Source organism: Dermacentor andersoni, chromosome 10 (assembly GCF_023375885.2).
Source record: "Dermacentor andersoni chromosome 10, qqDerAnde1_hic_scaffold, whole genome shotgun sequence".
Classification (NCBI taxonomy): domain Eukaryota; kingdom Metazoa; phylum Arthropoda; class Arachnida; order Ixodida; family Ixodidae; genus Dermacentor; species Dermacentor andersoni.
In genome coordinates, this window is record NC_092823.1 from 42,189,798 (window position 1) to 42,216,341 (window position 26,544).

The 26,544-nt window shown below is 46.4% G+C and overlaps 2 protein-coding genes across 3 annotated transcripts in view; one reads left to right on the plus strand and one right to left on the minus strand.

Annotated features, from left to right (window-relative positions):
* Positions 1-26,544, minus strand: part of LOC126546273 (excitatory amino acid transporter 2-like) — an 87,715-nt gene that overhangs the window by 27,314 nt on the left and 33,857 nt on the right. Inside the window, exon 2 of the mRNA XM_050194426.3 lies at positions 1,278-1,318. Coding sequence (XP_050050383.1) covers positions 1,278-1,304 — 27 coding nt within the window. The 5' untranslated portion in view covers positions 1,305-1,318. The remainder of the gene's footprint in view (positions 1-1,277; positions 1,319-26,544) is intronic.
* Positions 919-17,533, plus strand: LOC126546280 (uncharacterized). 2 transcript variants are annotated; one of them, XM_050194443.3, is made up of 3 exons: positions 919-1,266; positions 9,472-9,759; positions 12,779-17,533. In XM_050194443.3, exons 2-3 carry the CDS (start codon positions 9,472-9,474, stop codon positions 13,142-13,144), a joined length of 654 nt encoding a protein of 217 aa, XP_050050400.2. In that variant the 5' UTR covers positions 919-1,266; the 3' UTR covers positions 13,145-17,533. The 2 variants fall into 2 exon arrangements, with proteins under 2 accessions (XP_050050400.2, XP_050050399.2); XM_050194442.3 differs by lacking the exon at positions 919-1,266 and having other exon boundaries at positions 9,255-9,759.

The following is a 26,544-nucleotide window of genomic DNA, read 5'->3' on the forward strand; positions in this document are numbered from 1 at the left end:
GGGATTTAGCGTACTTTTGTTCCAATTTTATGTTTACTTGAGCGCATTTGATGTTTGGAAATATTCGAAAAGTATCCGAAAAGTACTCGTATTTACCGATCGAGACTATTCGATTTGTTATTCGAAAGTTTCGAATGTTGGCAGGCCCCTAATGAAATGAAATAAACGCAATCACTGTGTTAGTACTACGAATAATTATGGTGTTTTATGCCAAGCAAAGCCAACAGAACCCAAGTGCTCTCTTATGGTGTTCTCTTGTGACGCGCTTCAAAACGGCTGGTTCGCCTGTGTTAAATGCCAAAAATCACTCGAAGGGCAACAAGCTTGCTCTGCGACCATCTGCTGTATGCTGATTTGAGGTGGGTTGACATCGCAGATCTCTTTCTGCCGCTGCCAGAAGCGATTTCCCGACGACGTGACCGGTGGCTCGCAAAAAATAATTGGCTCGACGTTGAAAACATCGAAGACGACGTCCTACGGAGAATGTTCCGTTTTGAAGGGGAAAATTTCGATGAATTGTCATCATTGAATTGTCACCATGAATTGTCATTGGCAAGGGCGGCTCAAGACGGCTAGGGGAGCTATGCTAGTTTCCGAATTTTGGGTCATGGGTCAACACGAAGCAAGAACCAGAGTGGTTTGGGTTCTGCGCATGCGCGCTTGCGCAATTTCTTTTGGGGTACCCAATTCTAAAACTCTCCATTGTGTGACTGCTTAACAAACAATTCCGTATGTCCAAAGCACTTTGCTTTAAAGGCGGTGTACATATCCTCGTTTACAATTCACACACGCATCTACAGCCATTGGCGCGCGAGCCAACTCCAGCCACCTATTGAGGACAGAGAGAGGCTTTCGCGTGAGTCAACGCGGCCACTCACTAGGTGGCGACAGCAGTTCCGTAAAAGTTAATGCGACCGCCATGTAGCTTTCCGGTCCGCGCAGGTTTCCGCTGGCGTTACCACGCTTCTTCATTCATTGCACTACAATGTCTATAGTTGTTGCTGGCTGAATTCACCACATCCTTGAACATGTCTCGGCATGACCGACAGCTTCGTTGCATTCACACACCACTGCGGTATCGAGCAGAAGCGCACTGACGTTGGACTCGCGCGAATGCGACTACGAATTGCTTGCCTCCATCGTACGCGGGGCTCTCCTAGCAGTCATCGAGACCACCGAGAATCATCGGTGGTTCAACGAGCCTGAACTCCACATTGCATCGCCCTGCTTATTACAACCCATCGCATCGGCGCTGAAGACTCTGTGGTATGTACTACCTTTTCTTTCCGGGTCGTCTCTTCCATTTTTCAGCCGCAATCTGCAAGGTAAAAGAACAAAGTTTCGGAATTACAGCAACGTCGAGAAGCCGGCTCTGTTTTCTGTTTGAATTCACTCTCCCACATACTCCATGCATTGTTTGCCGACTCCTTACAGCCACATATTTCACGAAAGGAGAGTTCAAGAAATGCCCCACTTCGCGCTCGAAGACTTAATCGGACTTCTGATTTGAGCTTGGGCGATCGTGAGAGTTTCCTTTTTTCAGTCTTTCCTTAATTTCTTTTCCAGTCGTCTACGAGCGTGAGGCTTTTGACATTTTATCCTAGTAAGTCCGATGTGCTGGCTGGTTTATTAGGTTCTTTGGATCAAAGCAACCTTTCGTTCTATTCCGAACATGGATTCACTGATCAAAATGCAGTCATACTATTGTGATAGTACATAAATTATGCTACTGTGTATAGACAGAATTTTTGTGTTAGCTGAAACCTTTGGTGAGAACCTACATTGTAAAATTGATTGTTATTGTCGTTATCTATATTTGTGTATACTAGAACACATATACGTATCAAGAAATTACATGGCACACATCCGCAAATTGTTATTCCAATAAAAAATCGGTACACAGCGTGTCGCAATTAATGGATGCGATAATACTCCTTCTTGGGTTTTTCAACGCGAAGTTAGTGAAATATTTGTATATCAAGCAGCAACACGATGAAAGCCACTATAAAGTTATTTCCCACTTTTCAGCAGGGTACCAGTCTTCATCAAGAGTGATTCGACACTATACCGTAGAAAGCTGGCACTTGTCTATAGTATCACTCTTATTTAATGAATTCATTTATTTAGTCATACTGTTAACCCTCACTTGAGGGTCATTACAGGGAAGGTCAGCAATTGAATTGCACGTAGAACAAACATCGAAGATCATTTGTTGAACATTTGTAGCACATGGAACATTTGTAGAAAAACACAGTTACGTGCAAGGAATAAATAATAAGCTATACAGTTTGAGCGAAATACTTATCAAGACCAACCTATTTTTTGTACCACATGATTCGATAATTCATTCCACAGTTTAATAGCGTCAGGACTGAAAGAAAAGCGGCATAAGTCTGTTCGAGCTATTATTGGTTGCACGAATGTACTGCGTGTTGTTCGTGGGAACCTTTTGTAAAAGAGCGTTAATAATAATCCTTGTTTATTTTCACCTCTGCGTGTACCACTGGAAAAAGTAGTTTCAATCGCTGCTTCTGCCTTCTTGATTCCAGTGGTTCCAAGTTAAATACTTTTAACATTTCAGTAACCGAGTCACGTCGTCGATATTTAGAGCAGATAAAGCCAACTGACATTCTCTGAATTCGTTCTAGTTTATGTTTTAAAACCTTTTGATGGGGGCTCCACGCAGCACCAGCGTATTCTAGGCTAGGACGGATATATGTCTCGTATGCAATCAACTTGACTTCTTTCGTCGCCTGGCACAATTACCTTTGCAGGTAGCACAACTTCCTGTATGTTGATTGACACATATTTTCAACATGAGGACGCCAGTTCAATTTATCTCGTATGGTTATACCCAAATATTTGAAACTACATACTTTTACCAGTACATTATCAGCAATAGTATACGTGAACGAGATCACTTCATTTCTTTTTGTCATGTGTGTCCAAGTGGTTTCTTAAAATTAATTTCCGTACCACATTTTGGACACCATGAGCTTAAGTTTTGAAGGTACTGGTTGATTTTGAAGTGATCTTCCCTGCATGTTACGGGACAATAAATTACGCAATCATCTGTGAAAAGCTTAATTTTTACACGTGATTGGACAACCGCTGAGATATCATGAATGTATAGCAGAAAAAATAGTGGCCCTAGTACGGAACCCTGCGGCACACCCGAATACACCTCATGATTTCCCGACATAGTATCTGCCACTCTGACTGCTTGTTGGCGATCATTTAATTACGCTGTTATCCAATCGAGAACATCCGCACTAAGACCGACATTGCGAAGCTTGAAAAGCAGTTTACGGTGTGAAACTTTACGGAAATGCAATACTGTGTGAAATACTGTGAAATATACGAAAATGCAATAGTAAAGCTTGTTTTCAGTCCTACCTTCCCGAAACATCTGTCGAATAGAACCCCTTCCCTCCTGATATAGCAAAAATTGAAGATAATCAACGATTTCGTGATGCACTAACAACCTTTGTTTATTTTGGAGAATGTTGAAATTATGTTGTAACAAAATTCACTGTATTGTATTTATTGTCTTTGTAACCTATATTACCCACTCCCCTCTGTAATGTTTTTGGCCCTGAGGGTATAATAAATAAATAAATAAATAAATAAATAAATAAATAAATAAATAAATAAATAAATAAATAAATAAAAGCCTTCGCAAAATCTATGCATATAACGTCGACTTGCACACAGGCATCTATAGCAACACAGAAATCAGGAATGGTTTCGATCAACTGCGCTACAGTTGAAAGGCCAATGCGGAAAGCATGCGGAAACGGACATAATAAGTCATCTTGTTCCAAAAATTGTCGAATGTTTTTTGTCACTATATGCTAAAATATTTTACAACACACCGATGTGAGAGACACAGGCCTATAATTGCTCAACATTGTTCTATTGCCGCCTTTAAAAATTGGGACAACAATCGCTCTACGCCTATCTTGAGGTAGCGAGTGGCATTTTAATGACTTCTGAAATATAATTACTAGGTAATACAACCACTCCGCGAATCGTCGGAGAAATTCATTCGGTATACCGTCAGGCCCACATGACTTTTTCTTGTCCAAGGGGAGCAGCTGATCGAATATGCCTTCTCGGTTAATGTAAATATTATCTGCCTGAAGTGGCAATATAGGAGCCAATTCATATTCTTTGTTGTCATCCTTGTCCGTACAGAACACTGACTGGAAATATCGATTGAATCTGTCAGCGATATCAAACTTTTCCTCTACGTTGCCTTTACAATCTGTTCAATTCCTTCATTAGTTTCCTTAAAAAACAGCCAATACATTCGTGTTGAGCTCTTCAGAAAGTTAGTGAGGGTGTTATTAAAAAAATTGTTTTTTTAGACTGCGCAATCTCTGCCTTCAAGTTTTCTTTTGCACGAGATATTTCCATCGGGGTCCTTTTATTTTCGCTCAATCTTTTTATTCTGCGCTTCATCTGAATTATTTTTCTGCTTATCCATGGGTTTCTTCGTTTTCTTTTTGTGCGAATAGGTACGTAGTTATGTAAACAGTACTGCACAATTTTCTTAAAACGTTTCCAAAGCTGTTCAACCGACTCAAGTCTTGATATAATATGAAATTCGCCAAGCGACGTTTCTAAAAAGTCAGTGATAGTCGTATCATCAGCACGACCATAGTCTTTAACATGTGCGTAAACATGACGCGTTGCTCGAACGCTATAGTGTTACAGAACACGTAAACCACAACCATTCTGAGGTCCGATATACCGTTCTCAGCGGATACGGCGTAATCGGCCACTTTGTTTGATAGGAAAACTAAGACTAACAATGACTGTGACGTAGGGGTGATTCTTGTGTGCAGTCTTTTACAATTTGTGTGAGATTATGAGAAAAGATTAGCTCTAATAGCCTATCAGCGCTACGGGTTTCTACATGACCAGTTGAAAAGCTTTCCCAGTTAATATGCGGTAAGTTGAGGTCTCCAGCCATTATTAGTCTTGTGTTTTCATTTACATTATCACGCAAAAACATATTTAATTCCTCTAAACACTCGGCCGGAGCGCTGCACGGTCTGTAGACTGCTCCAATAATCTACGTAATGTTGGCGCAATTCACCTGGCACCACACTGTTTCTGGTAAATGGCAATCCCCTTTTATTGCCACCATTGTGCTTTTAGTTATCACTGCCACGCCACCACCTCGAGTGTCCCTATCCCAACGAAAAATCTTGCATCCAGGGGGTACAATGCAGTTATCCGTTATGACCATAACATGGGGACTGTTTGTAATCAGTAGGTATTCTAAGTCTGTGACTTTGTTTACAATGCTGCGCGACTGTATTGAAATAAATTTGAGTTATGATCGCGCCGGCTGAGGTGGCATCCCGCGCCTACTATCCACCGCTCCAGGCATACGCGATCCGCGATGAGCGGAAGTTTCGGAGCCGTCGTGACGTTCTGGTTTATCTTGTCTATGCTTGCAGTGATAGCGAATGTTCCGTTTTCGATGCCATTCGTAGAGCTCACCGTTTACTTTAAGCTTATCATGAATCATTTTCACTTTTGCGCCATTTGCTCCCCGTTCTGGAAATAATAAAAGTTTACTCTGTATATGTATATCACATCATAAGAAGCCGGCGAACAAAGACATCAAGGACAACATAGGGGAAATTACTTTCACTTACTGATTGAGCTAAAGAAATGTTAAATTAATGTAGATGAAAATGGATATATATATGTATATAATTATGTAAAAATATATATAACACTCGTTTATTATGTTGATGCTTCGGCCAGAGACCGACGTTTCTCAAGGCAGAATAACGAAACATAACGATGCATACATACATACATACATACATACATACATACATACATACATACATACATACATACATACATACATACATACATACATACATACATACATACATACATACATACACACACACACACACACATACATACATACATACATACATACATACATACATACATACATACATACATACATACATACATACATACATACATACATACATACATACATACATACACATAGTGAGAGAGTAAGAAGTCAAGCAATACGTAGGGGCTTTGTTAGAATAGGTAAGCACGCACTATGTGGCTTCCTAAATGAAAACCGATGTCTTTAAAATTAACTCTGTGCCACGTTTACATTTACGTTTGCTAATGATAAATAAAAGATAACTAAGGAAGTAAAAATGGCGAACTAAATTCATCGTAGTGGATGGCGACGTGATTCACTTTTTACAGGGATGTGAAATTTGTTGCGTTCAGAATGCTCTTAACGTGTTAAAAAGTTTCGTGAAAAGTTAAGATTGCGTCTAGGTATGCCTGACTGATCTTATTTCAAAGCATCCAGAAAAACAAATATTAAGCGACCGGGCTCATTAGTTATGAAGGATGTAACGCCAAAAAGCAACACAGCGGTATTTGGAAATGCAACCAACGTCAACGCTTCGACATCTTGATTATAAACACCAGAGCAAATTGTCTTATCGAAGCGCATTAAAAACTCCGCTAGGTCTCGAGGATCGTATTTCGTCGACAACATAGACAGACATCGGGATGGAAAAACCGACAGCTCAAGCTGAACCCACGTTCTGACTTCCTGAAGCAAAGTGTTGGGGAAGCGAAATTGGTGCAAAATAAAGACGGACAGTGTTGTCGATGAAGAGGTAAAAGTTGGTAGGAATGAACGCGAACGACGAAGACTCTTAAAAGCCTAAAATCCAAGAATTGGACGATAGACCTTTAGAATATCACGCCGGCGACCGTGGTTCGACCAAGATCCCGAAAGAACACACTTTTTCACACTAAGGCCCGTTGACGAGCTTTCACAAGAGCTCTGCCAGTCATTGCCTTTCCGCAGCGCATATCGCGGGCAAATTGCAGATCGCGTGTCCTAGCTATAGACTCGAGTCTATCGTACTCATCGCAGTCCGGGTTGTCTGCACGGCCTATAGAATCTATACGTAGCGCCTAGTGAACGCCCCACGATGTCTAACGTGCGTGCTAAGCTTACGTAACTTCTTTTGGTAGTGGGCGGCAAGCCAGTAACTTCATGTGCACGTTTGAGTCGAATCCGTGAAGGCGGAAATGACAGCGACTTGGCTGCGCCCGGAGTGTCCCGGTATTTTCGCCCAATAATATATACACACACTAGAGCGTTAGAGCGTCTGTTAGAGACAATGGGAGGGTTCACTTCCGCGACAATATTGTAGGGCCGTCTTAGCCTCCTCGTCGGCGAGCTCATTCCCGTCTGCTAATCAGCGTGCAGATAGCTTGTATCTCCCCTTCCTTTTGCTGCGGACTGCGTTCTGGCAGACGCAGCCAGGCCACAAACGTGCAGCCGCATGTCCGTTGCCGCTCTTCCCGCTCACGTGGCTCTCCAAGCGACTCTTCTTGTTGTGTAAACTATGTTGCAATTTATTTAAGTGCAGAAGATTGCAGCAGTTTTCTTTGTTGTATAAGCTATGCATAAACGATGTTTTCAGTTTTCCTTTATGGCTTGATCTTTACGTAAGACGATGTGTCACTTTGAAAAAAGTGCTGTGATATTGTGATATCCTTCAGCCGCTGCCATTGTTCACAAAGGGGGTGGAGGATCCCTCAAGCTGTCATTTGCACGGCTTTTCCCTCTGCCTCCTGTTACAATGACTGTGACTAAGCAAAGAAATAAATAAATAGTCAAGTAAGTCAATCAATCAAGTAAAGATCAATCAAGTAAGGTCCTTCGCGCCCCCCGAGAACATTTATATCTGCACAGTTGTGATGAGGAGGATAGGCGCGGGAACTGCGCTGATGCCGTCTGCAACATGTCGTCTGTCATCAAAGCGAACTGCAACAAAATTTTGGGCTATGTAAAAAAAAAAAAAAGAGGCCTCGATTCAGATAGTGCCAGACACAGAACAGCCTCCGTTGAAATGTTTACTCTTCAAATTAAGTGCACGCGTCTTGAAGCGCTCGCAAAGGTAGGTGTTTTTAGTATCAAAAGTAAAGAAAAGGACAAGATAAAAAGAAAACACCGCCATTAACGCTTGCCGGAAATGACGGATGATTTAGAAAGCCCGAATCGTCGGCATGACCTCCGATAATAAACGGGGCCTCGTAACGGCCCGCGGCTCCCTGAAAAAATCTGGGAGCCGACGTGCTGTTAATTACGTCATAGCCGCTAACCACCAGGTGCGCGCGTCGTATGTTTAGGCGTTATTAAACGGCTGCTAATGGCAACATTAGGCGATTGTCAGACATTCAGCTTGGTCAATGTTTGGTTCGGTCGCATGTACACATTACCAATTTATCCAAAGCGAAACCTTGTCACAGTTGGTCTTTGAAGGAGCTCTGACGCACTAAATATTCGGAAATTGTAAAAACTACATACCGCACTCTCCCGTACATAAAATGATCACACCAAATATGTATGAAGGTTCGGAGACATAAGTTTTTTTTTTATTTGATACTACAGTTGGGTCTTAAAATGCTGGACCTACCGCCATCTGCTTTGTTGTGACGTCACGACACAGGGCGAAGTTTGCAGACGTCGTGAAGTGATATGGTTAGAGGTACAATGATGTTAAAAAATGACAACAAAAAAAAAAAAAGTTAACAGCAAAGCTGTTCGCGCGTGGCAGCCCCAGCGATCGCAGAAACGGAAGCAACCAATGTATCAATGATGTCATGATGTGATAACGTCTTGGCTACCAACACCGAAACTAAGGCCGAATTCTCAAACTTTTTCGTTCGTAAGTGATGTTTACTACTGACTGGCCACCTTCGCAAATAATGTCTGTCGTCAGGATCGGCTGGAATATTATCTTAGGAACAATACTAGCGTAAGAGGCCATTGTGCATAAAGGCCCTGGTTTGTAAGAACATGTTATGCATGAAATTATTTAGGGCGCTCTGGCCCCTGCTGGCAGCAGTGGTGTCCGAAACATGGCGGTCGTCACGTGTAACCGGCTTTGCGATTGCTTCCGCCGCAAGCAGCTTGCAAAAGCGTAGCCTTCGAGATCAGCCCCCTTTTCTTTTTTCACTCCGAGGAAGTGGTCGCTAGGGACTGGATACGGCCAACACATTTTGCCCCCTTGAGTTTAGAGGGTTTGTGCGTTCAATTAACAAAAAAGAAGTGCCAGTTGAAAGGAAAGTTTCACGAAAATCAGCATTCCTTTAGCAATGCGGACACTGTTACGCCACTGGAGAAGCAATGCCCGGGGTAGTGACGTCAGGAGCTATCTTATCTTTCGCTTTCGTAAGTTTCTCTTGTGGCCTCGGGGGTGGCCGTGTCTCTCGCAGTCTTAGTTGTACACTCGTTGTGCGCAGGCCGTAGCTCGCGAACTCCCGTGAAAAAAAGAAAAGAACTTTGTCGGTGTCGTATACTAGCAGGGAATGGCAGTTCGAGAGTGGAACCTGTGGAACGGCGGCAGTCCGTGGTTAGACGACGCCAAATGTTGTTCGCAGATGGCTTCGACGCACTTCGCCTGCAAGGAGTGCAGCATGCACTTCAGCGGTCCCATGCCTTACATGGACCACCTGAAGAGCGCGAGACACCTGAAGAGGGTTGCCGCTCACAGACAGATGGAGGCGCTGATCGGAGCTGGAGCCGAGGTTCTCAGCCCGGACGTCAAGTTGGAAGTCACGTCCACTGCCACTGGATTATCGTCGCTGCAGGTGGCGCCTTTGCCCTTCGTCTGCAAGCTGTGCGACGTTGCCATGAACTGCGAAGACGCCCTGATTGCTCACCAAAAGGTTGGACGCTCTTTCTTCTTTCAAGGGTCTCTGTCGGCCCGACGTTTGTATCGTCGTTATTGCTCGCTCAGAGCACTTAAATCAGGCTGCGTAAAGGTACTTTTTCAACAGAAAAAAGGAGTTGTGGGGTTTTACGTGCGGTTACCACGATCTGATTACGCGGCGCGCCGTAGTGAAGGACACCGGATTAATGTTGACCAACTGGCGTTCTTTAACGGGTACCCAGGGCATGGTACACGAGCGGTCTTGCGTTCCGAGCCCATTGGAAGGTGACCGTGACCTTCGAGGTCGGGAATCGAACCGTCGAGCTCCCCTCAGCAGCGCAGGGCCATAGACACTTAGCCGCCGCAGCGGATCGTATGTGTACTAGCCAATTATTCAGCCTGACGGATGTGTTTGTTAGCGTGTGTTCGAAAGTGCCCCGAAGGACTGTTTCACGCGTAAGCCGCAGCAAACAAACCTCCCAGAGTAACAAACGCCGGAAAGATACGTTGTCGATAGAATACAGCGGACCAGTGCTCGCTGAAAAAGAAGAAAAAGCAACAGATACGAAACAAAATGGGGCAGGGGCTTCCAACATATTGGAAAGCTCCGGGTTGTCTAACGTGCATCTTGCCCAGGAAATGACAAGCGCTCTCTATCACCTCCGGGTACAGATGGTGTATCATATCATACATCCCACCCCGATTGGAATGCGGTCGCCGCGGCTTCGTGTTGAGCTGCAGAATGTTCGCTACTTACGTTATGTCGTGTCCGCCTCCTCGTGCAAGAAAAAAAAAGTTTACTGCTGCGCGATTTTTTCTGCCTGCATTATAATAAGACAGCGCTGACCGACGCGGTAGAGAGACAGATACGGGCCATTTCATTCTCGTTAAATGAATAGTGTACGCATAGGTAGTTCTCACTTAACGTCGCGGGCGCAGCTTCTCACCGTGCTATATTTCCCTGATATAACAGCCAGGATGACCTCAGTGCCCCGTATTATCACGAGTACATTGTTCCTTTTTGACTGTGACCGTTCTTTTTTTTCAGCTGGTTATCACCGTTATCGATTTGTCGCTCGGCATGAGACACGCCTGTCGTGCTGTCGCGCGTTTCTCGTTTGCGCAACTTCTAGATTTACTAGTGCCGCGAGATGCCAGAAACGATGACATCAGTGCAAACCACCTGTATGACATTCTATAGAAGCCGTCCCAATTTTCGTTTCTGAAGCCGTATGTTTTTTTTTTCGCCGTTGCTGAGTCCTGAGCGGTATACTATAGGTAATTATCGTTTCTATAAAGAAATTAAACTTCACTTGAAACTTCAGTTGAGGTATCGGCACAAGAATACGTGCAAACGCTCCTGGCCACGGCGGCCGCATTTCGATGGGGGGCGAAATGCGAAAACACCCGTGTACTTAGATTTAGGTGCACGTTAAAGAACCCCAGGTGGTCAAAATTTGCGGAGTCCTCCACTACGCCGTGCCTCATAATCAGAAAGTGGTTTTGGCACGTAAAACCCCATAATTTAATTTTAATACGTGCAAACGCCGATAACTGTGCCACGTGCCTTAGTTATTTATTATTTTTTGGCAGTGTCACTTCGTCCGGTTATCTACAAAATTAACACGCGGCTTTTGTGCTGGTCAGCTTCGGTATTGAGAGCGAAGAGCGCTGTATACGTTCAGGAATGCACTAACGAACCGTGTTGCAAGTTGGGATAGCAGGTACACCTGCATATTTACCTATAGCGCGAACAAATCGGGGGACCGGCCGTGGCTATAGCTTCGCGGCTATGACGTATAAGGCTGCTGAGCCCCGGGTCGCAGGTTTATACCGGCCAGCGGTGGTCACGCTTCGATGGTGCGCAGCTTGTGTACTTAGATTTAGGTGCACGTTAATTAATTGCACGTTGTCAAAAGTAATCCGGAATCCCCAGGCCCTCACCACTGCGCCTTTTGCTCCTTGGCATTTGTATACTTGTAGCTTTGCTGTTTGAGCACAGATACGCTCTATGAATTTTGTTTCTCAACCGGCTCTGTGCGCTAATTTTGAAAATAAATGTCCTGCTGTTTATTCGTTCATCAGATCGAAACAATATTACCTCTGCTGTCATTTATTTAAGGCTTATTGACTTGGGTCATTCGGACAAGTTTAGCGTAATGCCATTGGACTTTCGCATCACATCGTGGTACCAGAGATACACATTGTGCAATTAAACTAATGATAATGAATTTTTTTTTTGCGTTTTACCTGCCAAGCCAGAGTACGATTATGAGGCACGCCGTAGTGGGGAATTCCGGATTAATTTTTGAGCCCCTTGGGTTCTTTAACGTGCACCCCATGCACGGTATACACGGGCGGTTTCGCACTTCGCCCCCGCATAAATGCGGCCGTTGTAGCCGTTATTCGACCCCGCGACTTCGGGCGTAGTAGCGTAACGCCAAAGCCGCCATGGCGGTTACATTGTACAATCGCCCGCATATATTATAATGAGAGCTGGGGCATGCTATGTTTGCAGTTTGTGTGCGCGTTGAAGAAACGCGGACGCGGTACGCTTCTCTGAGGTATGCCATATGAGAGAGAGTTACAGAAGTTATGATGAACGTTGCCCGCCGTGGTTGCTCAGTGGCTATGGTGTTGGGCTGCTGAGCACGAGGTCGCGGGATCGAATGCCGGCCACGGCGGCCGCATTTCGATGGAGGCGAAATGCGAAAACACCCGTGTACTTAGATTTAGGTGCACGTTAAAGAACCCCAGGTGGTCGAAATTTCCGGAGTCCTCCACCACGGCGTGCCTCATAATCAGAAAGTGGTTTTGGCACGTAAAAACCCATAATTTAATTTTTTTTAATGATGAACGTTTGCAATTAACAGACACGTATGACGGTTTTTTATTTTACGCAGTAGCGTAATTTGACAGCGCGGCCTAAATCCATGTTCTTCTTCAGTGTCGCTGTAAGAGTCTGGAGTGTTGCCCCTGACGATGCTCCTGCCGTTCCGAGCGTTCGCGCCACCCACATTTGTATCGTGTTGCAGGGTAAAAAGCACCAGCGGGTGCTACAGCGAGAAGAAGTCCTCCGACAACTTGCCGCTGGCAGGAACGTATGCCGGGAGCTCCCGGCCGAATCAGCGACGGGCCAGGCTTCGACGCTGCCAGTGTCGGGCGAGGCCGGGGCACGAGCTCAGCCGACGAAGGATGAGAACAAGGACGAGGACGTCGACCTGTCCTGCCGCTTCTGCGGCGTCGTCCTCTTCGAGAACCTCGGTTACAAGCTGGAACACCTGGAGACCGACGCGCATCGCAAGAAGAAGATGCAAGCCGTCGGAGGACAAGACGTTCGCGACGAGGGCCAGAAGCCGTCCGCGGGCGCAGATGCGGAAGCGGTTAACGGCGTTGAATGATGGCGTTTTGCGGCGCAGCCTGAAATGACCGTTGCCGCGCCTAGCGTGGCGATTTTCGTTTCGGCTTCCGAGGGCCGTACTTTGTAAGGATTCTTTTCCTCTTACGTTCCTTTTTTTGCCCTTCGTCGTTGGCTCCTACGTTCGGCACCGGCCGCTACTAATTGCCGCGATTGGCAAATAAGCCCGACGGTTTACACGAGATGATTTTAATGAGAAGAATCCATACGAATTACGGCCCGTGACGTCTCTTTGCGTTTAGTGCGCTCCAGATGACGATTTCTCGAAAAAAAGGTTCCGACTTCTGTTAGAACTTCTATGCGTACCTCACTTTAGTGATACGAAGAAAGACGCAATGAAACGAGGGAAAGCACAGGCAAATGAATTGTTTATTTGAAATTTCTAATCAGTTTATGTGTTGTTTTAAATCGTTATCAAATAATGTTTATTAAAAGTTAAGATCTATTGCTTGAAAAGCTTACTTCCCTTTATACACAATGACCCACGGCGCTCAAGTGTACCAGAGCGCTGGAAGAAGAGCAACATTATACTAATCCGTACGAAAGGGAACGTTAAAGAATTGACCAATTATAAGCCCATTAGCTTGCTTTCAATATTGTGTAAAACATTCAAGGTAATTTTCAATACTATCAAGGCAACACTTCAATCCACCAAGGAAACAGGCTGGCTTTCAGAAAGGGCTATTATACAACGGATGACGTCGATGTCATGAATAAAGTAAATCGCAAATCTGCGGAATACGATAAATCTCTTTATGTGGCTTTCGTAGATTATGAAAGGGCACTTGATTAAGAAGAAATGGCAACAGTCATAGAGGCACTGTGTAATCAAGGAGTACAGGAGGCGTACGTAAATATATAGAGAAATATCTACGAAGATCCCATAGCTACCTTGCTTCTCCACAAAAAAAAGTGGAAAATTACCCATATAAAAAGGCGGTGAGGCAAGGAAACTCCAACTCTCCAACGCAACCATTGCCTGCTTAGAAAAAGTATTCAAGCTATTAGGCTGGGAAGGACCAACGGTGCTTGTGGTGGTAACAAATTTATTGAGATTCTGCTCAGTTATCTGGCAGGCCCGAGTCCTAGGATGGCCCCTCACGAGGAGCGACCCTTTCGGCCCAGGCAACGAGGGATTTTTGTACTTTTTCATGCGGCGTAACGGCGAATACCTCAAGAACCTTCGGTTCGCAGCTGACAGTGCCCTGTGCCACAAGCCTGGGGATGAATTGCGGCGAATAATTCAGAACCCTAGCCGAGAAAGTGCAAGAGTAGGTTTGAAAATTATTAGGGAGAACACAAAGGTAATGTTCAATAACCTGGCAAGGCAGGCACTCTAGTATGTGCAATAGAGTGCATACGGCATGCACTCTGTTCTGCCTATAGAAGGCCTATTACAAGGGCGAATCAGAAAGTCCTTGCCCCCATATTTTTTATTAGGCAAAATAAGGTACGTACAGGTAATTGCAAATATACGTACTATTCTATGTACCTTACATTATTTTTCCACAGAGCCCCCACACCGGTTCAGACATTTGTCCCATCGCAGCGCTAGATTTGGGATGCCCCTGTCGTCAGTCACCGACAGGGGCATCCCCGAAGCACGCGGCCTCCCCGAAGGCTCATTGTCATGAGTCTTCATGGCCTTTTGCGAACTCGAAACACCACCACCTCGCACTTCTCAAAGTGGGACAACTTTCCCCCATACGTGGACTGCATTTCCCCGTAGATTTCGACGGGTGTTCGTCCCTTGCTCCTAAAAAACGAGTCACACTTCGTTGCTCGTACGCCGTAGACGTGTAAAGCACAACCGCCATCTTAACCAACTGACAGCAGCGCCGTGCCGCGGAGCTACCGGCAGATAAGGCCGGGGCGGTCCAAGAAAGGTCCACCGCTGGGAATGGACATGTTTACTTCGCAGTTACAGCCGTAATTTGGCTAAATAGGAGAAAGCCTTTCTGTTTCGCCCTCGTGTATATGTATATATATATGTGTGTGTGTGTGTGTGTGTGTGTGTGTGTGTGTGTGTGTGTGTGTGTGTATGTATGTGTGTATGTATGTGTGTATGTATATATGTATATATGTGTATATATATATATATATATGTATATATATATATATATAGAGAGAGAGAGAGAGAGAAAGAAATAGAGCTGCGTAGGCCATGTAATGATTAGAGCAGATAACCGGCGTTCATCAAGAGTAACAGAATTGGTGCCAAGGGAAGGAAAGCGCAGTCGAGGAGTGCAAAAAATTAGGCGGGGGGAGGAAATTAGAAAATTTGCAAACTCGAGTTGGAGTCTATAGCGCAAGATAAGGTTGTTGGCGATCGCTGGGAGAGGCCTTCGTCCTGATGGCAGTGAGTATAAACGTAGGCTGCTGCTGCTGCTGTTGATGATGATGAATTAAAATGGTAGAATAGTAAGGGATATGGAAATGAAAGTGGACGAAATAATTTGCCGCAGGGCGGGGCCGAGCCGGCGCCGCTCTCTGTTAGGGCGGCCGTGTCATTTACCTCCCCTTTCTTATTTATGCGTTTCAGTTGAACACAACATGCCAGATGCTTTCTCTGGTTTCATTGCATGGTTTCTTTGTTGTATGGTTGTGACTAACAAAAAATTAGGCTCCTTGGATCCTCTTGTTCTCGCCAATCACATTAGTCGAATTAGCTCTTAAATATTCCCTTGAAGTAAATAACCCTTAAAAAAACGTCCTGTTAGGAACCATTGTGCAGGGGTAAGCTTGGCCTGGGGGAACCACTTTGGTTGAGTAGGATTACGTGCACTCGCACAACTGGCCTTACGGGTCCGGCATAGTCAAAATTTTATGGCATACTTTCAAAGACTTTCAATTAAGGCGTGCATAACGAATATTTAAAGGCATAGCAAGAAACCCGTTACAAAATTCTAATGCACTTCCAGCTGTGTTCGAATCAAAGTTTGGAGACGAAGAGGATAAATTTTAAATGATGGCTCCCCTCCTGTTTGGGGGGAAGCGGGGAAGTTGAGATTGAGAGAACACTTGGCTCCATCGCTACGAGTCCATGCATTATTTAAAGTGATGTTTGCCCGTAGGCGAACCCTTCCTGTTTTTGCTAACCGTGGCAGCTACTGCTGCTACTGCCGAATGGCTCGCACACAGGACAGTACTCGGAATAACGAATCGGCTTTATATGTAGCCTCATCTGTGCAGCTACTGCAGATGTGCTGGTGGCCGGCTCGGTTCTCTACAGAATTATACGCCTGGAAACAACAAACAACGCCTAATTATTCTCACTGCAACAAATATGCGCCTGCAAGCACATAATCCCTTTAGCAAAGTGGCGCGGTCTTCTTTCGAGGCGTTTGGCTCGTCTAGGTCGTCGGCTTCTTGCCGATTAATACGAGCCGACAAGGGGGGTGATGTGGGCTTGTTGGTACGCGTTGACTAACGGTGGTTGAGCGCAAGGGAAACACGAGGGCGAGAGTAGGCACGTAGGACGTACGGGTGGACCTGTGTGTGCCTGCTGCTTTTGTCCTCGTGTTTTCCCTGCGCTCGACCACCTTTAGTCAAGGTGGGCCGGCCCTAGAGATAGTGCTATAGTGAACTAGTAGCTGCCAAGTGGTTGTGAAATCAAAGGCATAAGTACCTAGTGCATGGTTTTATTTCGAATGTGTTGGCCTTGGTTATGACTTGTCCATGTGCAAGAATGCGCCGCGAAACCGTTGTCACGCTGTGTTCGAATTGTGCATTAGTTAGGGTACACGACGCTAACGAAAGTGTTGGTTTGTATGAAGCAGGCAATATACTTTCGCTGCACTTCGTCCACCTGCAAGAGTTTCATTAAAGCTGCACTCTAATGAATTCAGCAATCAAGTGTGCATCATACATAGTGGAACTAGACAAAAGTCATGGGATATAGGTGAAAGGGCGTTGCGCCCCGCACGCATTGACTGTCGCTGCTATGTGATATATTTATGTCTTGCATTTAATGTATGGCGACATGCCGTCTAAGTGACGTCTGGAAGCTTTTTTTTCTTTCACCGTGTCTACTCCTTATACACTACTAATCTCTATGGGTTTCTCTACATTTGCCGTACCTGGGCGGTTCAAAGGAGCATTGCCGCCGTCGTAAGCTGTTAAACACGGATGTTTCGTAAGCGCAGGTAGCATTGCTCGATATTTGGTGCGCACATTCCAGAGAGGACATTTGTTTGACAGCCTACGATGACGGCCACTCATTCACTGAGACTAGGCTCGCCCGTATCATATGCGAGTGGTCTTACTCTGTCTTGGTATAATTGTTTTTTTACAATTTGTATGCCGAGAACGAATAAACCGTAATACGATATGCACCTCTTCGGTAGCGACGAAACACTGGCAACCTACTGCACAGATGTCTTGCATGACTGTTTATTCGTCGCACGGAACCTAAAAGGCTCCGCACTCTCTTCCTCATACGAAGTGCATGCGGTTCGTGTCGGGAGTTTGCAGGACGTGGCTTCAGCGTTAAAGCTGAATTGGCAGCCGAATTCAAATGTAAACAAAAAGGTACAACACTATGTTGGTCGTGCACACTAATACGGGTGACGAGCCAGAATCCTAGGCTGAATGCCCGGTATCGAAATATATTTTATTATAACTTCACGCCCCGTAAAACTGACCGCACCTTACATGACTGCGACAAAACCGTCATGCCGATCTGCTTGCAAGTGTATATAAAACGCGGGGAGGAGGAAGGGTGAGAGTTAGGCTGGTGAACATGCACACCTGTGGACGTTCTACAAGAAGTGTACCCAATTTCTTGACATAATTTCGTTGTTTAACTTGACGCAAATGCACCCCCCCTCCATACGCGTGGAAGTTCTGTTCTTGATTTAATGTTTACTACCATACCTGAAAATGTGTGCGTTCGCGTGATCGAATGTATTAGGGACCACGATGTCTTGCACTGCGAAGTGACGCTAACGGTCGAAAAGCCAGAAAAAAAAAACAAAAAACAATGCACGGCTACGAACGCGCGGGTGTCAAGCAGCTTTTTTTCGACTTGTCATGGTTCTTAGACAATCTTTAACTAGCTTATATTATCGTAATGCTGACAAAAACTGGCGCATAGTTCACGTGCTGTTACACAAGTAAGAGATCAGCACATTCCTAAAATGATTACACCGTGGACATTTCGCGAGTGATGCATCAACAAAAAGAAACGCTTGTATTCAAAAGCAAAGCTGTCGGACTTGTATGTTTAACGAAGACTTACGTGCGCTGCTAACAGATATTACTAAAATGTTTTGGAAAGTGGTTAATCTAAGGGTTTCCTCTGGAAATTCCATCCATTTAACTAAGGACGGTGAGCACTTGTCGCCATCAGGGGCTGCAGAAAAAGTAACTTCTTCTTTAGTTTAGGTTTTCACTAACGAGAAGCCCATTACTGCTGATTTAAATTTTGAATTTATTAATGCTACCGTGAATGACATCGTGGTCGCTCGTGAAGGAAGCGAATTAGCTATATTGACCGTCTGACGGACAACTCTTCGCCCGGTCCAGACTATGTATGCCTTAAATTACTGAAAATAACCAAACCGGTCATATCGCACGTCTTTGCTGCGATACTTTAACAATATATACAGACACAGGGTGCGTGTGTGACTGCGGTATTGACTGTGTGACTGCGGTATTCAAATCGTGCGATCACTCCCGCCTATCTAACTATAGGCCCATTTCTCTAACCAGTATCGTATCCGCTAATTACCAGAACACGTAATTTAATCTGCAATAATGGAGTATTTAGTTGAGCTCAAGCTTTTTTCATGATAACCAACTTGGTTTGCAGCGAGGTCGTTCATGTGAAACGCACGTATTTGAATTAGTGACTGATGTCCGTCATGAAGATGACGCGTCATGATGCTGTTCATGCGTCCACCCTTATTGATGCCGTATTTATCGGTTTCACTAACACATTTTATAAGGTTCTTCATGCACGTTTGACAGTGAAACTAGATAGCCTTAACATAAAGCGATACATTAACGTCTGTATAAACAGTTCTTTTTGTGCAACTGCTATCCATTTCTTTCTGTAAATGAATGTTCTTCATTAAACAAAGTCAAATCCGGGTTAACACGAGACTCAGTACTTGGACTGATGTTCTGTTTAACTTGCGTTAGCAGCATAAGTAAAAGCCTCACATCGGACGACTCTGCGAGTTATGACCGATTACTAACCGCGACGACAGTACTGCTTTAAAAAGAGACCTTGACAGCATTGCCACTAGGTGCGATCAATGGCAAATAAACTAACGCTTATAAAAAAAATTTATAACTTCTACGACAACGACTATCCGCTACACAGTTATTACGTGAATACAATGTACATTGAGCACGTTTATTCATTAAAATACTTATGCTTGCACTAAGGGCTACAGAATTGGACAAGCGGCTGTAGCCTGAACAGATGTCTATAGTGCTGCAAGTGCTACTGTGCTGTGCGGTGGCAGTATGCGGCGACAGTGACTGACTGTGATTGTATGTCTACGCTCCTTTCTTTATTTATCTCTACTTTGTTATCGCTTTACCTCCCCCTCCCCTCTCTCCCCCAGCGTAGGGCAGCGAACCGGATCTTCCCCTCTGGTTAACCTCCCTGCCTTTCCCCTTTCCTCTGTCTCTCTCTCTATGCGTGCATCTTTCTTCCAATATAACGTGCAATACCCACATTGACGTCCAGAAGCTTATAAAGCATACAAAACACTCGGATTCCTTAGGCGTCACTTACCTGATGGTAACCTAAAGACTAAGCTTATGGTGTACACCTCTCCGGTTCGCTCTAAAATCGAATACACCTGATTCATTTGGAACCCACGTCAAATGTATTTAATTCATTAAGTAGGGTCCGCTTATAATACAGCTGCTTGATCTATAATTCGAAATTACCTGGACATTCGCATACGCAGATAGCCATCGTACTGGAGTTCTGCCCGATTTTTTTTCCTACCACTCCCCTCCACCCTCCGGATTTTCTGTCTGTGCGGCGTTTTGTTTCGCAGTAAAATAGGCCCATTGATGAAGTGCTGTAATCAAAACTGTGCCGATCCCAGACCCGGCAGTGAAGTAGTAAACTCCGCCGATGGCACAGCAAAGGGTGCGGCGCCTGGACAATACACAGTGTCTTCCTCTTGGGTGCTCGTTAAAGCGATCGGTTGACACCACGCTCTGCGGCTCATCCTATAATCCGGAGTGGAGGTGAAATAAAATAAACGATGCCATTGCGAAAGGCTGGATTGAAAATAAAGGGAAGAAAGAGTTGGTGTCTCCTTGCTTCTTCACTCGAGCTATGGTTTGCTAGCATGTAGTCTCCGCCGCAGGAGAGAGCCACCTACACGAACGAAGACGACTCGGACCAGAACGACATATAAAGCGTTTTCTTCTGGAAAGGAGATTATTCGCGCGCCTTTGCAAATGTCTACTCCAAGCGATAGCGCGCGAAGCAGTGCAAGACTTGCAGCGCGCAATACTGCGCCACCTAAGCCGTCACTGCTTCGTTCAATGGGCGAAACTGCAATGTTTCATGCGAAACATTCTTTGCCTATAGTTTTCTGGGTTTGGCGTGGCAACTACTCCGTCGGTGAATATCGATCTTGGCGGATGAATTCGTCGATTAACATGAAAAGTTCATATGTGCGCCAATGCAGTTGCCCAATAACGACCTTAATAAATAAGTAGTAGCATGCTGGCTGACAAAGTAGTTCCGGTAAGCGGACTTCGGTTCGGCATAACAAAAAGAATAAAAAAATTACTGCATAATGCCTAAACATACGTAATAAAACGTCGACTTATAAATATATTTAAAGCACGCCGACCTCTTTGTGGAATAGCGCATTATATTGAACGGGTTTCTTGGTTTGCTTAATTTTCGTTCACCAACCCATTCAGTATGCGCCACTCGGTGTTTGCCCGCTCTTGGCTAATCCTCTAGGGTGGTCATGCAGTGCTGTGATGCAAGGGATACAGAAGCCTTAAGTGCATACAGGTCTGTATCGTACTTGTCTATGCATAGATCTCATCCCATGATGCATGATGCCTCGAAAGGCATTGTACGTACACGTGACATCACTGCGTAGACATCGCACACTGCATCTGCCTGCTCTGGTGTTCCTGCACGGCTTGGGAACGGTGTAGTGCACAAACATAAAAAATGCAAGAAAACTGTAGCGATCTTCGTGGTGGATGAACATGAAGATTGCATGACATTACAGGTTGCATAGCATGAAAGTATAGGCAACTATATACGCATCGCCATCAGTTGTGCAGCATTTTTTTCAGCCTGTTCACTAAAGTCTTGCTTCTCAAACATGTACGTTTGATCTGCACACATTCTTTTGTATTATTTGACTGGCATGCTAGAGCTGCTACCCCAGTTGACAGTTGGATTTACGCAGCTGTTCTCCAACAGTGCATCTTTATGACGTCTTCCTATAGCAGGTGTATCGTTCCGGCGCTCCTTTTCGTGCACGTGTTTTAACGTCACCAAGTCGCACTATGGACAAAGTTGCAAATAGAACAATGCGACTCTACATAACAGAAGAACGTTTGTGTCAACGAGCGCCCCCGCGTTGAGTAAAACTACGTCTAATTAGCATCCGTCGGGCCGGCCTGCTCAGCGTGGGACCACCGGAGGACCTGACAGCGACGTTCCTTCACGAGGGAGACCTCGTAAAGCCAATTACGAGCGGCCACCCGTGAAACTGGTCCCGCATGACGAGAAGACCTTTTCGAGCCGTGCTCGTGGCTCATTATCGCGCGGCGCATGGGAAACCCGCGGGTGCGCCTGGCGGAAGTGGAAGTGACTGAAGGACGTCCCCGGAGTTGAGAGAAAGAAAAAAAAGAAAGTGGGTCGGCATAGAGGGACCGAGAGTCTCGTTGTGCGCACGTCGTGGGACCGGCGTGTGTGTCGTTAAACTTTGAAAGTGGTCGTAGTGTGGACACGCGTTTCGTGTTTGTTCCGAGACTGGCTTCGTGAATGTGCAGGCGCGCGGTTGCATTCCTCGACCCGGGCCGACGAAAAGTCACTCGCCCTAGTGGGGCCGTCGCCTTGAGCTCATTTTGCACTTGAAGATGCACTTGTCAAGCCAGGAAGGGAGTTCGCCAACACGTAACGTGACACGTACGAGTCATTAGGGAGCCTAATGACGTCCGTCAGTCGTCGGGCTGTAGCCACATTCTCTACTTCCTGTGTTCGTACAGTCAAAAACGCTTTGTTTGTTCTTTTGCGTCGTCCTCAAAGACATCGGGCTATAGGATAGCAGGAGTCAGGATGACATCTGGAGATTATGTGCCATGGTTTGTGATCGCAAAGGAAAACCCTTTAAAACAATTTTTTTTTAAACATTGCGCTGTTCCCACACACTGGCAAATAATCTTATGCGCAGCAGGATTTGCCCATAGTGCCGCGTCGTGCCAACGTATGCAGCACCCGCGTGTAGTTTTAACACAATCCGAGGAGTTCGAACGGAACACTAAGCCTTGCTCTTGCTGTCAATACTTCGCCTTTCAGGCGAAACTGCCCAACGTATTGAAGAGGGCTCAAACGAAGTAAGACAGAAGCCAACGTGCAGTTACCGACCACAAGGTTCATGGTAAGAAAAAAAATAATCTTTAGCATTCAATCCCGTAATTGCATTGCCGGTGATCACCTCTCTGTGTATTGAATAATGCTTATAGTGTTGGGATTTCATTGAATTCTCTTGGTACGTAATAACCCCTGAATAAGACGCGACGTGTGAACATACACGTATCGCGTAGAGCATTTCCGGGCTGCGCTAGCCAGCTTGGGCCTGTTTCCTGACGTTATCGCCCTAGGGGCGTATCAGAGGAGCTATGTTTGGGCAGGGACTGTCAAGCGCGACGAAGGCGTGAAAAGGCTGGCAAGCGCGAAGGACGTCGACGTGAATGAACATCGGCGCATTGTGGTTGATCCAGCCAACCAGGCCATGCAGCTGAAGCTGCATTGGATGCTACACAACGTGCCGGACGAGGACGTACGCACCGCCCCGTTACCGATCGCAAAGGTTACGGACGTTTTCCGGGGAATAATGGCACGTTCCCGGAGTGCAAGATAAAGCATCGTCAACAAGGATGGTGTGTACGGTTCTGAAGACTGGTATGATCCGTGGAAGACCTGCCCCATCAACTTAATTCGTGTCGCTGGCGAGCACGCCTTAGTTGTTGTACCAGGAACAGCACCACTTTGCCCGAAATGCCGAAACACCGGACACGGTCGACGTGAGTACCGCGTCCCAAGATGTGCAGTGTGCCGTCGCTGCGGCCACGGCGAGACGGAATGCGTAGAGACTTACGCATCCGTCATTGGACCGGCGCTTCGGGAGGACGTGGCTGACCTGTTAATGGACGAGGCTGACGTCGATGAGGCTTCCCGCGCGCAAGTCCTGCCGTCGGACACGGTTATAAGGCCCTCTGTGCAGGCTACCATTCCCGCGAATGTTGCAACTGTACTAACTGCGGATCCGAAAGCTGCAGAGCAGGAGGCTTGCGCCGCAGATCCCGCCACTGCCGGGGTGGACGCAACAGAGCACGGACGGGCAACTGATTTGATGCACGTCGAAGAAGCGAGTGCAAACATTGCGTCTTCGAAAAGAGCAAGGGACTTAACCAGCAACCTGGACGGGAAACTTGGCAACGAGACCAAAAACTAACCGCCGCCAAAAGTGCAGGCGGGTCGTCGGGAACCCATGCGCCCGAGGCCGAGCGTCCTGCCGGACAGGCGGGCAGCGGCACAACCGCCTATATCTAGGACCACGCGCCTACTGGAGCGCCCGGCCGGCACTAACGTCTTCAAGAAATGGGTCCCTCTTAAGAATTAGCCTTCGTGTACACATTACAGGTACGCTTCGGTATAGAGCGGCATTTTGTAGAGCAATTATTTTTGGAAGGTTTTCTTCAAAGTGTTCGGATCGTTTCTTTTCCAGCGGCACCGTGCGATCGGCTTGCTTTTGCAGAAAAATGGCGGTGAAACTAGAGCAACATTGAGAGCTGCCACGTTAAATGTTCGGTGCCTTGGAGCGGGACGCCAGCAGTATCAACTTAGCCGATTATGTGTGCGGAAGGAACTCGATGTTGTTGCTTTAGTAGAAACTAAGGTCGAAACTCAAGAGCAGACCGATCGCATGGTGCGGCCTTTCGCGGAACATTACAATGCATGTGTATGTCCTGCTAATGGGCCATCAGGCGGATGTGCCTTGCTGATACGGAAGGGTGCTGGTATTATTTAAAAAAGTGCAACTCTTTGTGGAACTGGCCGCATTGCTCATTGTCGATTTTTCTTATTTTGGAGCTTCGTGGTTGCTCGTATGCGCTTATGCGCTGAACAGTGTGAATTATCCATTGTTGTTTTCGGAATGTATAGTGTAGTATATAAAATGTGACCGCTTCATCATATTACTTCGTGATATTAATTGTGTGTGTTTTGCAGAAGATCGATTCAGAGGGGAACATCTTCGCGATAAACGTGCTGGCTTTCTGAGCATACTAATTGAAGACCACAACTTAGAGGATGTAGGTCGCGTTTTCACTGATGGCATGGTTGCGCATGATTGTGATGTGTGTGGTGCGCGACATGGTGCGGTGATCGGGAGAGATAGTGATCTAAGGAAAGGAAGGACGCTTGGTTCTGCCGTGATCGGGACGGACAGAAGCAGACGACAAGGAGTGCGCGCGCCGATGCGAATTCCGTGCTGGAAGGAGAAAACGACAACGCCGAAGAGCGTCCGGCACGTGAACGCGCGGCCCAAGAAAAGGAACTAAAAGAAGAAAAGCCAACCCAATTAGGAGAATCCACGGAGCGTCAACCAACCAATGAGAAAACGACGAATCGACCAGAGCTGGAGAAAAAGCGAGGCGCGCTGGCAGAAGGGGGGAGACGCCGGGAGAGTTCCAGGAAGCGACGTCAGGAGAAGGTCGGCCACCGGACCGGGAGTTGAAGACGGGCCGTCGGGTTCCGGACCCGAGCCACCAGGACTTCACCCGACCGGGGCCTCCTGCCAACCCGTTCCTGTGCGTCGCCAGTCTTCCCGAGCGTGCCGCCAGCTGCTCAAGGCCGGCGAGCTTCTGTGCTCGTGGGCAGGACGAGAGCAGTCGGGCTCCACGGGCCCGAGTTGTACGCCCAGCTCAACTTAGCTGCCTGGCCAGAACGCCGCCGCCGTGTGCTAGTGCCACCAAGCCGCCTGCCTTACCTCTCCAAGCCAGAGCTGGCGCGCTCCGGTCGCCCGGTCAACCATCCTATACCCCCACCTTTGTTGAGACCGGCGCAACTCCTTTCATCAACTTGTCGCCGCGTCTCCTCGTCAAGACTGTTATGCGTCCCTGCCGTCGTGGCAAGCCCGGACACGCGCACTAGTTAACGTCATACTAGCCCCAAGTGTTTCTCACTGCCGTGATGTCTGTTTGAGTGTCTATTTTATGCTTTCTATTTCCTTCTATTTATTTTAAACCTTTTTCTAGTTTCATTAAAAGCTTGTGTGTGTTTTTGAAACCAACGGCTTTGTCCTCTATTGGGTTCTCGGAGGCTCCGCCTATAAGAGAACCGTTAAAACCTTTGAGTACACGAACCTTGCATCACAATGATAGAGTGTGTTAGCGCGACTGAACGAGGACGTAAAAGAAAAAATACACACTCACGTTCAGTCGCACGGATTGACATAAAGGAAAGCTTTGACTGCACTGAACATCATATGTACAAACAATCATGCGGCATTTATTTTAAAGCGAAAGCTTTACTCCCCGCGAACTTGAGATTTCGCCGTGGCCGGGCTCCGAGGAAGGCACATGACGTCACACCGCGTTCCTCGTCATACCGCGTTCCTCGTCGTTGCGCTCGCCTCCGCTCGCTTCACCAACTGCGTCGCATGCCTGATAACATGTCTGACTGACTGACTGAAAAACTTTATTGTTTGAAGTATTTACAGGGAGCGTGTGGAGCAGTCCTTAAGGGGCCGTTCCTTATACAGACTAGGTGGGCACCTCATTACAGGAACCCATTGGCTGTAGCCGCGGCTTGGGCACGGCCGACCAGGGCCTTCTGGCTCGCCAGGTCGGAGCAGCCGAGCAGGGCCGCCTCCCAGTCCTCCCGGGTAGGGTTGGGTATAGGGGGAAGGTGAGGGGTTGATTGGCACGCCCACACCATGTGGAAAATGTCCGAAGATTTTTCCTCACAGTGCGGGCACTTCCCTGAGCACGCAGGGTCGAAATGTTTTTGGATTGCCGGGCACAACAGTGTTTTAGTATAGAGGCGAAGGAGTAAACGCTCCTCCGCCTTCGTGAGGCCCTTACAGGGCTTAGGAAAGATTGCATGGCCGTATTGGTAGTGTTGGTTGATTTCCTTGAAGGTAAATACCG